Below are 15,178 nucleotides of genomic sequence, written 5' to 3'. Positions count from 1 at the left end.
GGCGAAGATGCGTCACTGTTACTTCAAGTACTGTACAACAAACCAAACAAATAAAATATAAGACATAAAAAACGGTTTTAACCACAAAGAGAACAATTTGCAACGGTTTCACACTGACTTAGTTGATACTCCAAAGTGTTGTCTCCTATATGTGGAAGAAGGAGCAACCGAAACGTGATTAAAATTTAATTCTACCACAGAGTCTCGAAAACGCGACTGCTACTTCAAAAATTCTACTAAATGATCAACAGGGACAGTTCTGTCATTAAGATTAGTTTTTTTTTGCTCGATTCCACAGCCTGTTGAGTTTGTTTTTGTATCGTGTTGGTTACTGGCTGTGTGACGGAGCTATTAAATTGGTGTTTCCAAAACTGACGATTTCCAGCTTTGGTTGTTGTTTCGTTTTTTTTTTGCTGTCCAACCATATAGCGTGCGTGCGTGGGGGTTCAACACCGGGCGGATCGAGTTCCGAAAAAGGGAATCATCTGCGATGACTCAGGGCCTCGGCTTTAATGTGGGCTGGGTAGGAATTGAACGTTTCCTTAAAAAACATCAATTTTACAATTCGCAGCACGCCAAAAACGATGACAATAAAATCATTTCGAATTATTTTCCATTAGGTAGCCTGCAGTAATTGAATTTCAAGTGGGATTAAATTCTGCCAGAGCCTTTCTACCCTGTTGTTTTTGAAACAACCAATTTGGTACGCCGACACTGATGAGTGTTTCACCCAATATTTTCATTAATTTTAATCCCCAGGAAAAAATGCAAAGCGAACCGATAATGCCATTTTAATTTATGCTTGGTGCATAAATGTTCGCTCGTGACTGAGAAACAAAATGGACAATCACAGAAGACCCGTATTCCTGATTGCGAACTACATACATCTACATCTCATGCGAAGTATGATAAACCACTGTCTCTTTCACATTTGAATTTACATTTTTACACACCAAATACCTAGGTATTCAAATTAATTTTGGCAAAAAAAAAAAATATTCCGTCGCCGCGTGCCATACCCGCCTTTCTGGGTTGACTAATTAATTAGACCTGTAGCATTGATTATATAGAGTCTACTTTTGTTATGGCACTGTGACACGGAAGGAATGCCTTTCGCATTCCACAGGTCACGCCTAAATTTCGAACGTCGCGGCCGTCATTTTTGGCCAATTCTATAATTCACGCTACACTGATTGTTGTGCCTTCGTGTTGTCACGGTTCAACGGTGCCGTTGCTTGCTGCTTGCCTGCTTCGAACGGGAAAGAAACTAAATCTAGCACACCTGTTAGTGTATTATAGTGCTACCGATGCTGAGCGAGCCGGTACACGACAGAACGGGATCCCGGAGCCTAACGAGTAATGCGGTAATGCGCGCCGAGCTGGAGCCGCGGAATCGAAATGTTTTGTCTTGTCGCGAACGATGCTTGCTGCAGACTGAGCCAAGTGCGACTTTGGAAGCACGCAAAAAGTTTAAGCGCTAGCGCTGCTCAAGGTTGCAGTAGGCGGCGGCCCGCGGTGCAGCGACCGCAGTGAGCGACGACGGTAGGCGGCTTGCCTGGAACGCAGACAACACCACTGACTGCTGAGCACAGCCAGTGTGCGGTTGATTCGCGATTTAAGCAGCCACCTATGTCTATATGAGATGGTGCTGGATCTAAGCTCATAGTAATGTGCGGTTTCGCTTTAGGTTTGTTTATATTTCGCTTCGGTCGCTTCCTCCAAGAATGATGAGCAATTTGCGGTTTTGGCTTTAGCGCCATCGCAGAACGTGATTGTTGATTGATTCAGTGGTTTACACGAAAGGTGCACCTAATGCGATGCGTTTTCCCGTAAATTTGATATCGAATGGCATTTTTTTTCGAAAAAAAAGCATTTTTGAAAAAGCTTTTCTTGGTGTCTTCTTTGGTGTGACCCAGAGCCAATCACTTGAGATGCAGCTGATCCCATTTCTAGCTCATTGTGGTTAGGTCCCAGTCAGGTAACTAATTCTTGAAAGTAAAGTGTTCATGCGATGAATAAGGTTTTGCAAGGTGACGTCACGAATAAACGCGCTTCACCCATTTGACATCCACTCTTGGTTTGTTTACTAATTGTTAGTCGAATTTTGCAAACGCGATATGCATAAATTGGAGTTAAACGTGTTAAAAGCGCATTGTCCAGCAGTCTCTAAACTTCTTGTAATGGTAGATTTTGTGCTCTTCTGACTTGCGGTTAAAGCCTTAAGCAATATTCACTTACATCACCCACATTTTAAGTCCATGTAAACAAACCACCGAGAAGTCAAAGAAGCGAGGTTATGTTTCGCCCGTTTAAAACCCTATAGTCTTGCCAGCCTTGAGTCTCTGCACTCCAGGTTAGGAGCGGCTTTTGTTTTTTTTGTATGCCAGAAGGGCATTGGGTTAAAAGGCCACTGCGACAGTCTTAATGATCGTCGGCAGGCCCCGATTGTTGTACACAGTTTACGGACCACTCATACCCATTGATGGAGTTGAGCGGGATAGTTGTAATCCTGTGCCCCAAATCGGTACTACATGGTTTATAAAGCCAATGACCGTTTTGGGATTTAGGCTCCATACACGGAAAGAAATTTGATTCCGATGCCATCAATGAAATCATGAAATCATGAAATGTGAATTCCTGTCAAATCATGACTGAACTGCCATATCAGACAGCAAAAAATCATGAATAATAGTTCATGATTTTGCGTTGTGTTGTACAGCAAAAAGCTCGTGATATCATGATTATTATTCATGGTGTATTTTCATAAATCATAAGCTAGAAACCTTGAATCATGAGTCATTTTGCTCGTTTTGGAGATCAAATTTCTATCCGTGTACCTGATATGGAGTAAGAAGGAAACTTCCTAAGAAGTTGTGCCTTGATAATGCAAGAGCTCCGCAATAGCTGAGCAGATGCACTGAACTTTCAGGTTCAGAGTTACAAAAGCGGCAGGATATTCTTTAAAGAGCGGGGCAGTGTCCTGTTAGGAGTCCCGTGATTGTGCGTAGCTCACTCCGAGTTAATACCTGCGGTACGCCTGGAACCATTGGGGCGATCTTCGGTTACGAGAAGAGCGTCTACGTAGCTGGACCACAGGAGACGAGTTGGTTAGAGATTCCGTTCTAGAGGATGATGTTGAGCTTTGACTACTGGATGCTGCAGAGGCTGTGGGCTGACGTACTGGTGATTCAGGTGGTTGCAACGTAGGTGCCAACATAGGTGATGAAGGGTGTGGTAGCTTCCACTCGTTTAGCAGAATGTTGATTGGTAACTGCTTCGATGGCTTATTCGTGTGCTCAATGTCTGGTCCTGACGGAGTTCGGGCCCAAAGCTGGTTGATGTGGGACCGTACATGACCTTGCCGACTTTCTTCATCACAGTGCCAGGCGCTTAAGCCCATTTGTTGTGAGCGTAGACTTTGGCGTACACAGTACCTGTTGTGGAGGTGCTCGCAGAAGATCCAGGGATGTCCGCAGTGGCCTACCGTACGTTTGGATTGGGTGTTGTCCGATAGGAGAGTAGAAAAATATCCAGTGCTAGTAGAGCTAGTAGCTAGTGGTGTTTCCTTCTCCCTCCTGAATTTTGCGGACTGCCTGTTTGAACGTGTTCACAAATCTTTCGGCTTGGCCGTTAGATTGTGGATGGAAGGGTGCCGCTTCAGGGCCACTGCACAGTGCTGGCTAGCCTTGACGAAACTGGAAATCTCCTCATCTAAACCCGGCCAGTACACACAACTGCGGGCGATGGGTTTTATGCATGGCATTCCCGGATGGCCCATGTGCAGTTGAGTTAAACACCTTTTCCGGTAGATGGCGGGGATCACATGTCTGTCCCCAAACACAATGCAACCTTGGACGATGGACAGTCCTTCTTGTTGATCGTGGAATCGCCGCATCTCGCTGTCTTGTGTGCCGAGCTTGGACGTTGGCCAGCCGTCTTGAACGAAGCTGTAAACCTTCCGAAAGACTTGATCGGATTTTGTAGCTTGTTGAACCATACTGAACCTAAGAGGAAGAGAATTGACGCTACTGGTTACTATTGACCTCAAATCTTCTTCCAAGGTGGTGGACGCGACGTCAAAATCTTGGTCCGGCTTGGCATGTTGATTGATGAGCCTGGATAACGCATCGGCATTCCCGAACTTGTCAGTCGAGACGTATTCCATGGAGAAATCGTAGTTGAGCAGAGTGTGGGCCCAACGTTGGAGCCGGTTGGCGGTGTAGACCGGGATCCCCTTTTTGGATCCAAAAACCCGTAGTGGCGGTGCATGGTCCGTTTGCAGCCTGAAACTCCTTCCAAAAATGAACTTCTGGAATTTAGGGACTAGGGACTGCAATAACTATCGCCAGACCTTCACGATCCGGCTGGGAAGCGTGCTGAATGACCTTGACTCTGCCGTCAGGGAACTTATGGCTAATTGTTACCCCAACTTCAATTGAGGAGTCCACTTGAACGATGAGTAACTCGTCCAACGGATAGCGAAGAGTCCCCATGTTTGGGACAAACTTCCCGTAATAATTTATTGCACCCAGGAAGGAACGAACCCCGGTGAGGTCGATCGGTGAGGCTTGCTCTTGATCGCTGCGATCTTGGTTGGATCTGGGCGAATACCGTCTCGATCCAGCAAGAGACCTAAGTATCCAATCTGCGCTTTAGCAAAAGAGCAGTTTTCAGAGCGTATGGTAAACCCTTGAATCCGCGCGTAGAACTGCGTGCAGGTTCCGTTGATGCTCCTCAGCGTCCTTGCCTCCGACGACGTCATCCTCCAAGTATCCAGAGGTACCCGGAAGTTCAGCCAGCATGGTATCGATCAGCTGCTGGAATGCCCCTGGTGCAGCCTTTACCCCGGTTGGCAACCTGTTGTATTGGTACATGCCCCGGTGGGTATTGATGGTGAGCATGCCGCGAGAACTTTCATCGACTTCCATTTGCAGAAACGCGTCGGACAAGTCGATTTGGAATTCAGAGTTGCAGGAACCGCTGTTGGTAGCCCTGTTTGTTTCCAGACCTGCTCGGACACAATAGTGATGTCCGAAGCCGCATACAGTTGTAAACGCACGGGAACCCCGTTGATTTCCACTTGTACGAACCGTCGCTTGCTCTGGACGTTAGCGACGGAAACGATGGTTTTGGTGGAATATTTACCGTTGCGCTGCTTCATTGGCTTGGACGAACGCTTGGAACTGGAGCAGTAGCCCTCCTTGTGATCAAATTGCCCACATTCGCTGCATCGATGATTTCGGAAACTGCAGTGCTTTGAGTAGTGCACTGCACCGCAGTTCCAACACGGCGTTGCTGGTACTTTCTTCGCCTCTTCTGGCATTGATGGACGATTTCGCCAGTCTCTCGACCGTTTCCGGAACTTACTATGATGCTGTGGACCTCCCTTGATTGCTTGCACCTGTCCCGATGGGCCTTCTATCATCGCCGTATCATTTTTTAAATTAATCAGCTGCTGACATTCTTCGATCATCGCGTCCAGGGTGACATCATCGTTGCTCTCTATTTTCGACAACTTGTTAAGCGTAGTTACCAATTACCCCCCTTCCCCCCCCCCCCCCCTTCCTTGCCACTCTTTCCCCTCCATTCCCAAAAAAATTCTTCATTGCTTTCCCTTATCGTCCCTTCATGAATTGTAGAACCATCGTTTCAAAAAATTATTAATATATGCCTGACCACATTTCAAGATCATGACTAAAATCACGAGGTTTGGTCAAATTTTCACAGGAACGGGGCCTCCCCCCGAAACCCCGCGCTGAGAACCGCGGCTAACACGCTAGCAGACGAACAGCAGTGAGTCGCAAGGGCCTGCATAGTGTCGTCGTCCCGCCAGTAAACACAAAGTTAGATTAAACTTCTCCTGTCGGTGGTTTCTACAGTAGGTGTAGGAAGAGGCACAATTTGTGTCTAAGAATAGCCCAACCCAAGTCGCTACATTAAATAGGGGGGGTTGTGCAGACTCCTTTTGTCCAGTGCCTCGGTGGTTCATAGGTACACGGGTACCAGCGAGCCACATGCCCTGGCGGGTGTCGTGGATTCGAATCCGGTTATAATCTCAGATTATAGCTTGGTTCGGTCCATGCACCTTCCAGCATTGGACAAAAGGTAGGAGTCACAACGACAACTTGTTAAGCGTAGCTACCTATTACCCCCCTTCCTTTCCACTCTTTCCCCTCCATTCCCAAAAAAATTCTTCTTCATTACTTTCCCTTACCGTCCCTTCATCAATTGTAGAACCATCATTTTAAAAAAATATTAATATATGCCTGACCGCATTTCAAGGTCATGACTAAAATCACGAGGTTTGGTCAAATGATACAAGGTGTTGCACGATGGCGTTTTGTCCGACCAAATAAGAGTTACTGCTGGTATGAAACAGGGCTGCATACCCGATCAGACAAACATAACAAAATTATAACAAATCATGATATTCTGTTATGACGGTATTTCTAACATAATTTGCTATAATTTTGGTCTCGTTAGTAGTTAAAATAACAAAAATTCTATCAGAACTTCTTAGCAGCAGTAGCAGAAATGTAACAAAATTTGTTATGTTTTGAACAAAATTATATCAAAATTAGTTTTGATATTTGTAACAGGTTTTGTTATAATTTTGTTAAAATATAACAAAAACTTCTTTGCCTTCATCTGCTATATCGACATTTTATTTCGGCTAAATTGCCAAAAATAGTACAACTATTTATCAGGAACATTCACAAATAGCACAGAAAAAAACTTTCATATATTTTTAAAATCGTTCCGGCCTCGGCCGGGATTGAACTCACGACACATCGCACAGAATGCAACAGTCTTAACCTCTGTGTTGGAACTACTCTTGAATGAAGGTAGATTAAATGCTTATATGATTTGGCCGATAGCTCATTCGGGGTTGTCAGTTTTTGCTTCGAGCTGTCTATAAATAGAAAATAAACGTTCAATCCAAAGCCAATCAAGAAGACGAAGAAATCGAATCATGATATGTTGCGCCACTTTAACCGTTATGTGTGCGACAAAAAAACACCTTTAGCAGGGCGAGAAGGGTACCTGGGTACCCAAAATTGATATTGTTATAACATCAACAATTTTCAGCCGATTTTGATGAAATAGGTGTCATTTGATTCGTTAATTTATCTAGTTTTGAATTATCTGGCCATTTGGCCATTGAAAGACATACGGGGCCCGAAAATCCGGAATTCCGACAGAGTGTCCGCTGTGAGGAAGAGAACTGATTGTATTGCAGGAAAATCTGTCATGCGGATATAAAAACTCTAGAAATTCATTCAATGAACTATTTCATATAATGAGATGAATCAGGTTGGCCATTCCGGAGTAGGTTCCTGTGGGGTCATGGGTGGTCAGTCTAGAATTGGAAGTAAAACCTAGCAGTATGGGTATCAAAGTTCTTGGAATTAATTCGGTAGGTGATATTTTTTACATTTCGATGTATTTTGATTGGTTATTTCGAAAATGGTTTCTACGGGGTCACAGTCACAAATGATACCGCAGGATTCAAGATAATGCTTAGCATTATCAGAACAGTTCAAAACGTAGAACCATCCGTTATACATTTGGAACCAGTTCCGAAATTATTAATCAGTACTAAACTGGCCATATCAGTTCAAAACATTTAAAAGATCCGCTAAACCAATTCTAATATTGGATTAAGCACCCAACTGGTCAACTGTAACCCTACAGGAACCCAATTCTGGAATGGCCAATGCGATCTAAAGTCATCAATTTATCTATCTATATATATAAAAATGAAATGCTGTTCGTGTGTCCGGTATAGACTCGCAAACCGCTCGACAGATTTTGATGAAACTTGGCATGTACATTGCGTTTGATGTGAGGAATGTTGTTAGCATGGTTTGAGACCCCTCCCCCCTCTAGAAGGGGGGCTCCCATACAAATGGAACACCAATTTCTTCATAACTCGGGAACTAATCAAGCGAATGGAACCAAATTTGGCATGTGAAGGTTTTTGGAGGCAGAATTTTTTTCGATGGTAGATTGAGAACCCTCCTTCCTCTAAAAAGGGGGGGGGGGCTCCCATGCAAAAAAAAAACAAAATTTCTTCATAACTTGATAGTTGGAAGGGGGAGGGCTCTCATACAAATTAAACAATGCAATATTCAGAAAATAATCGAACTCGCGAGTGTTGCCGTCCATACTAAAATATAAGAGAAATTTGGAACAAAATTTTTAAGAATATATCGGTGAAGCCTGGATAATGGGCATATTAAATAAAAGTAAGATAATATAATACTTATTTTAAAAACAAAATTGAAGAGAAAATACATTGTTGAAATGAAAATATAAAGAAAATAATGTTGAGATTACACTTAGTTTATGGTTTCTGACCAGTTTTCAACTGATTTCAATCGAACTGCACTGATATTTTATTACGATTTTGTCAACATTACCATTTTAAGGGTTGGTAATCGCAAATCGTTACGTTGGACTTGCTGCTCGAGTCACAAATGCTGATGCGTTGGATTAGAAATTTGCGGCATGATTTAGGAATACCTTGGGTTGTCAAAAGGAAAGCTCTTGGTTGCAAGATTACAATTAATCAAATCTTCAGGATTATGCATGTACCCTCTTTTTAGAATGGCGTAGCAACGCGCGCCGGGTCTTCTAGTATAAGATAAAAAAGGGTCCAAAATGTCAAGTTCAAAGCTACTGGCTTTGCTGAAAGCTGATATTTTTCCAAAACAAGCGGCTTCCCACGTTTTACCGGACGTTGCTCCGGAATTACCGATTCCCGGGAACTACATGTCATATAATGGCCATATGCTTAAACTAATCAAAACTAGATAAATGTACGAATCAAATGCCACTGCCCAGTAAACATTTTCATATGCATATCAAAGTAACAAATGAGTTATATGTACTTATATATACCCTGAAAAATCGTATCTGATGCACAAAACTAGCATAAGCGTACTGATTTGGAGGCCATATACGTACTACAAAATATACGTTAACAATTCCACTTTATGAGTCTTTGTATGCGATAGGATCCGACTCAAAGCGATTAGTTGTACAATGATATACAATTCTGCACTGAAAGTCGTAAGTCAATCACTTGTTATCGTCAAATATGACAGAATATAAACTTGTGTGCGTTTCATTAGGCTATTTTTACGATCCTGAATTTATTAAAAGTCAATAACGATAATTTTCGTACATTGATATACGAGTTGGTGTTTGAGGGTGGTTTCAAAAAATAAAATCCGAAAGAGCTAGGTATAAATTCCGAATGAGCTCTTTACCAGATTTTAGAGCATTATTTGCGCTTAAAAAATCTTAAAAAAAAGACATGTTTTGAGATAATTCACAATGTAATTGTTTATTGATTTACTAGGAACTTTGCTTTGACGTCATTTTCATAAAATAAATAGTTTTAGAGATAGAATTTTTTGAAAAAAATATTCTAATTTCTAAATACGCTCTTTTTAAAAGTTACTCTTGACGAAAAAATATATTTCATGGAAAATGATTCGGTGCGGGATTGTAAATAGCAAAACTTCATTGCAATCAAAACTAGTCGAGACAAACCGTTTGCAAGCTGGAACAAGCTGAAATTGCTCTGTAACAAAATTATAACAAATTTGTAAATGTAAATGTAAATGTAACAAAATTATAACAAAGCTTGTAATAATTCTGTTAGCCTCATTATTTTGTCTGATCAAAAATATAACAAGTTCTGTTATTTCTATCTAATTGAGATATTTTTTTGTTATATGTTTGTTATAATCATTTACTCGGGTACAGTTATCCGTGAAAATTGGTTTGCTTCGGCTATTGCTGTCCCCGAGTGAAGTTACGTGAGTGTATTAATTTAGCCCAGAGACCCACACACCCTATTCCCCATCTGCATATCCCCTCCCCAACCGCCGAGCAGTTATAGGCTAACAAGCCATGGCGGGTAAACATCGGCAGTGAAGACATCTGATTCCATTCCTTTGTTCTTCCGGACCAGCGAACATGGAGCGATAAGTAAGTTTCTGCGACTATTTCTACCAAAACAAACGATGTATCGCTCGAATGTCTCTCGACTTTGACACTCAGCCCGATTAACCCCTCTAAGGTCTACATCATTTTTAGCACCGCAAAATTTACTAAAATGGCCGTAACTTTTTTATCTTTCAATATTTTTCCACCAAGTTTTGGAATTTTGCCGAAAATATTTTCTATTTTCATAATATCTATAGATAATGGCCATATGGCATATGGTCCCGGAGTTATTCCGGAGTTCCTTGGGGGACCGAGATATGGCTTTTTTAGATAAAGTTGCCAAATATCTAAAATTCGTTTGAAATCTGTTGATTTTTGTAAACATATCATCGACTATGGACATATCAGTTACTTTGCCGCAGTTGAGAGCCATGGTGCGCGCCATCCGGATCCGGGGGGACACTATAAATCCGGAACCGGTTCCCGTAACGGGACATTTCAGCATCAGCAAAGCATGTCGTGTCGCATATCAAAAAACATCAGCATTCGACAAAATAGCGATTGGCGATCATCTCATGTCTCTCAGAGGCCATATGGCCGATTCCAGGTCCCGGACAAGTTCCTCCGAAATCCGTTCCGTGCTTGAATCACAAAAGAAACCCTCCCCGGACCCGGAACCGGTCATACGGCCTCTGAGAGACATGAAATGATCACCAATCGCTGTTTTGTCGAATGCTGATGTTTTTTGATATGCGACACAACATGCTTTGCTGATGCTGAAATGTCCCGTTACGGGAACCGGTTCCGGATTTACAGTGTCCCCCCGGATCCGGATGGCGCGCACCATGGCTCCTAACTGCGGCAAAATAACTGATATGTCCACAGTCGATAATATGTTTACAAAAATCAACAGATTTCAAACGAATTTTAGATATTTGGCAACTTTATCTAAAAAAGCCATATCTCGGTCCCCCAAGGAACTCCGGAATAACTCCGGGACCATATGCCATATGGCCATTATCTATAGATATTATGAAAATAGAAAATATTTTCGGCAAAATTCCAAAATTTGGTGGAAAAATATTGAAACATAAAAAAGTTACGGCCATTTTAGTAAATTTTGCGGTGCTAAAAATGATGTAGACCTTAGAGGGGTTAATAAAAGTCTTGCTAAGGGTTTAGTGAAATTAGAGAAAGCTTACTGTACGTGCATCTGTCCTAATTAAATCGAACGGCGTTGCGGACTAATTCTGGGCGAATACAATCGAAAAGCGGAGAGTGGCGCAGGTGCCCTTGAGATGCCGTGAGGATGGCTACGGTGAGCTGGCTACGTCGCGAGGATGCCGGAAAACAGAGCGGTGAAATCTGTTCTGTTATGTTCGGCTAAGATATGAAGAAGTATATGTCAAATTGATTCTCGATGGACAAATTGTTAATCAGTCACTAAATAGTAATATTACAGTAACTACTTCACGCACAAAATTCAATTCTTAGTGGACAACAACTAACCAGCAACTGTGAAATTTTACCATAAAGTAACAGACTAGAACAGTGGGATCCGGTAAAGTCGTACTTTCAACTGGGACTGACCTTACCATTAACTACACATTTGGTTTGAAGAAAGAACATCACGACCCAGATGTAAACATAATTCTTTACGACATGTATCACGAAGCATAAAAATCTTCAACCCGACCACATTCCCGGTTAAGTTTCGCATACTACCAGACTGTGGGTGGCAGTGCGGACTGAAGCTGAACAAATCTAGTCATGTGGGGCTTATAATATTTGCATTTTCCATAGTACGTACTCCCCATACTGAGGGGAGTAGCAAAATCATTTCGGGCCACAGGACTTCGGACTGGAGTGCATTCGACTGTGTGCAGATTCATTGCATGTTGACCTCAATTTACGTCGGCGAGGCATGGGCGATCTCATTATACCCGGTCCCGGTCACCGTTCGTCGAAAAGGACCTGAACAACAGTGGCCACCCTGCCCTGTTCGTGTTGTCGACAGAGTGGAGCAGATAAATTCCAATTTCTTCTGCTCCAGTTTGCTCTGACACTGATGATGATGATGATGATGATGATGATGATGATGCTGATGATGATGATGATGATGAGGGTGGTAGATAACGCGATGGCCAGTGGGGCATGTTGCCATCGGAGAAAATCTTAATTTCATAAAAAATGACCAGAATAATGAACAACATTTGTTCCAATCCAAGTTCATAGCACTTGACTGAAAATAAAATAAAATTGCGGGTTTCCATATCCAATCGGAATAAGCTTGATTAATCCCATTCCCTTACTGCCAAAGTTAGGCGATGTCAACAATGAATATACATGAGCTTATGAGTGAAAATATGACTTTTTCACAAAAAAACTTTCGACAAAAACTCACTCTCACTGCATAGTGGAGCGACTTTGTACAATAACAAATTTAATAACAGTTTAATGCTACGAACTTACTATCTCTTAGAAATTGAATTAATTTACACCACATAATAATAAAAAAAAGATTAATTTTAAAACGTGTATGAAAAATTCTTATAACTTTAAGTTGTTGTGCAAAAAAAAACAAAAACAAATAGATAGAATTTTTTCAATTAATTTCACGCTCATCCCACAGTGTCATACACTGCTATTAATAACAAACAGTAACTCTTGCAAGAGCGGGTGTGCCAACAGGGCTGATAAAATAAAATCAGAATTCAGTTTCAATTCAATCTCACTCACTACCGTTGTTATCCGTAATCGTGACTTCGTTGATACTGCGTGCTTGAACAAGGGTGGTTTGCCAGTTACTAAACCGCCGATGTTAGACGGTATCTTGCAACGCTGATGATAGCATTGTTGTGGGAAAACTTGTAGGTACTTACAGTTCGTATTTGCACCGGAGTCTGCTTACAGCTTATGTCGGTGCCTTCCTCCATCAACTAAGTCTGAGTGAAACGAAAGTATGGTGCGGAGCACTTTAGAAGGTTACATGATTGGGGGTGAAAGCGAATTCGCCGCAAATTTATAATAGAGAAATAATTATCATAATGTTATTACCAAGGCACCGATGTTTCTCATGTCTGTCTGCTGCGATGACACCACAGTTTTAATACCCTTTGAGTGCGGTTGGCTGTCACTCGCAGTTTGTGCTGACTCTTTTTACGGAAAAGCACCGACAACTAGACTTGGGCAGGGATGGCGTAAAACTATGCTCCAAGATCAGAATGTAATTTATTCGATTTGTAGCGTTGTCGGCAATCTGAATTGAATTGAAGCCAGTGGAAGTGATGATATGGTAAAATTAATTAATTTTCCACCATTGTTTCCCGAAATAAAATGCGCGAAAGAGGAGCCGGTAATTTGCATGAAATTTCCAGCTTGTTTCACAGTTTCCACTGGGAGTAATAGTTTTAAAATTGAATTTTCACATTTCTGCTCAGAACTATCTTACAATGCAGCATGGCGAGCTTAGTTCCAATATTCATGCCTAGAGGAATAATTTTCCGACATTTTGGAAACTAATTTCGCTAAAGGAAATATAGCTATTGTCAATTCGATTGACACATATACACTGCATACTTTACCTAATGGAATTTCCTCCCGTAGAAACCACACCCTGTCAGGCCTTTTCCGTGCTGGTGGCGGAAAACCGAACATCGACGAAGGCAACAGATGACAAGACCGCTTTCAAGGCTGACGCGTAGAATGGCGGAGACTGGGCTCGGTCGGATCGCATTGAATCATTAATTGAAATCCCTGCAACCGACATGATACACGGATTTCGCTCGCAGCCATCCATCGGGTAAGTGAGCAGCCTTTTCCCAATCGCACAGTCGGTAGGCACCGAGCCGTTGTAGCCGTTAGCACCGTCGGAAATCAACAGCGAGAGTTTTGTTTGATTTTCATTATCCTGTTGTCGTCGTTTCCTGTGTCATTTCTTCACGAAGCATTTCTCCTTTTTTACCCGCGCGCGCCGAGCACCGCTCAACGAATTCGAACCTCTATCGTTTTAACCCATTCGATCGGGTAGGAAACCGGCCGCCGTCGAACCTGTCGAGCGCGAGTGCCGCTATGGATCCAATTTGCTGGTTAAATATTTATTCAACACTTTCCCGCTGAGAGGCTAATCTGAAGGCGTGTTCCAAAAATAGCAGCCAAAGCGAATGGAAGTGACGGCCTACTGAATCGGTGATTCCTATGCGGGAGTAACCGAATATTATTACTGGGAAGCATAACTTTAGGAGATTCATTCAGTTTGTTGTATCGAGGGAAAGCGAAGCATGTAAAGGCCCACAATCAATACGGATTTTACTACGTTGCGGAAATTTGACAGAAAACCCATGGAAAAACTGTCAAATTACCGCAACGTAGTAAAATCCGTATGTATTGTGTTTGGGTCTTAAGAACAAGCAAAGAAAACTGAAAGGCAGTTAGCTGCAATACACACATATCCATTATATAATTGAACATTTGTTGGAGCATCCTTTGGAGGTGTTTGTTTCATTACATTTTGAAAAAAATCACACTGTCGGGGCTGCAAAAACAAGAATCCTTCCACCATTTTGGACTCAGGACAGAAACAGCATCAAACTATAATTTTTAGCTTCTAACAACTATACCAGCTTCGAAAAGTGCATATTGCAGGGGGTTTTATGCACAGATTGACTAATCGTCTGCAATGTTGGATTTCAAAATGACATCAAACGAATTTTTTTTCTTTTTGCAGCCCCTTTTTTCCAAAATTAAGTCCGTATTTCTTTGGTTTGATTATATTCACTTTTAACAGCTTGAGTCATTCGTAACTTCTACGGGGTTGAGATTTGAACCCGAGTTCCCCGAGCGTGAATGCTAACCACTACACACAGTGGTCCAAAAGGGTGAAAAGTGGAACTTTTTTCCTAGTGTCTTTTGCTTTCATTCAATCATTTATGTTCTTCAGTACTTTTGTTCCTATGAATGACCCACTTAATATAAAAGAGTCAAAAGTTAGTCGTCGCTTACTATAACAAAAATATAAGAATAACTTTTTTGTGTTACGAAATATGGACATAGTTTTATCGGCAAAGTTGTAAATACTGTAAAAACAAGCAACTTTGCAGAAGAAATAACGTTTCTATCTTCATCGAATGCTGAACTATAGAGCATATTCTTTGAAGCTTCTTGAAAAATTAGTTTTTCATACTTAGCTTTTGTTAGTTGCATTTTATAAGAATACATT

General features: G+C 41.8%; 1 protein-coding gene across 1 annotated transcript; it reads right to left on the bottom strand.

Moving 5' to 3' along the window:
- Window positions 1–3,607: 3,607 nt before the first annotated feature.
- LOC128733945 (uncharacterized protein K02A2.6-like) lies at window positions 3,608–4,493 on the bottom strand. The gene is made up of 2 exons (XM_053827846.1): window positions 4,341–4,493; window positions 3,608–4,234 (listed from the first exon to the last, which is right to left on the bottom strand). Exons 1-2 carry the CDS (start codon window positions 4,491–4,493, stop codon window positions 3,608–3,610), a joined length of 780 nt encoding a protein of 259 aa, XP_053683821.1.
- Window positions 4,494–15,178: the final 10,685 nt, after the last annotated feature.

The sequence above is a fragment of the Sabethes cyaneus genome, chromosome 1 (genome assembly GCF_943734655.1).
Source record: "Sabethes cyaneus chromosome 1, idSabCyanKW18_F2, whole genome shotgun sequence".
Taxonomy (NCBI): domain Eukaryota; kingdom Metazoa; phylum Arthropoda; class Insecta; order Diptera; family Culicidae; genus Sabethes; species Sabethes cyaneus.
This window is presented reverse-complemented; position numbering and strand designations above follow the sequence as displayed.

What these genes read in the sequence shown, in the direction of transcription:
- LOC128733945 (XM_053827846.1), bottom strand. Translation starts at nt 4,493, where the DNA reads ATGGGGACTCTTCGCTATCCGTTGGACGAGTTACTCATCGTTCAAGTG. An exon ending in ATCGTGAAGGTCTGGCGATA is followed by an intron (nt 4,235 to 4,340) that starts GTTATTGCAGTC and finishes GGATCCAAAAAG; the next exon opens with GGGATCCCGGTCTACACCGC.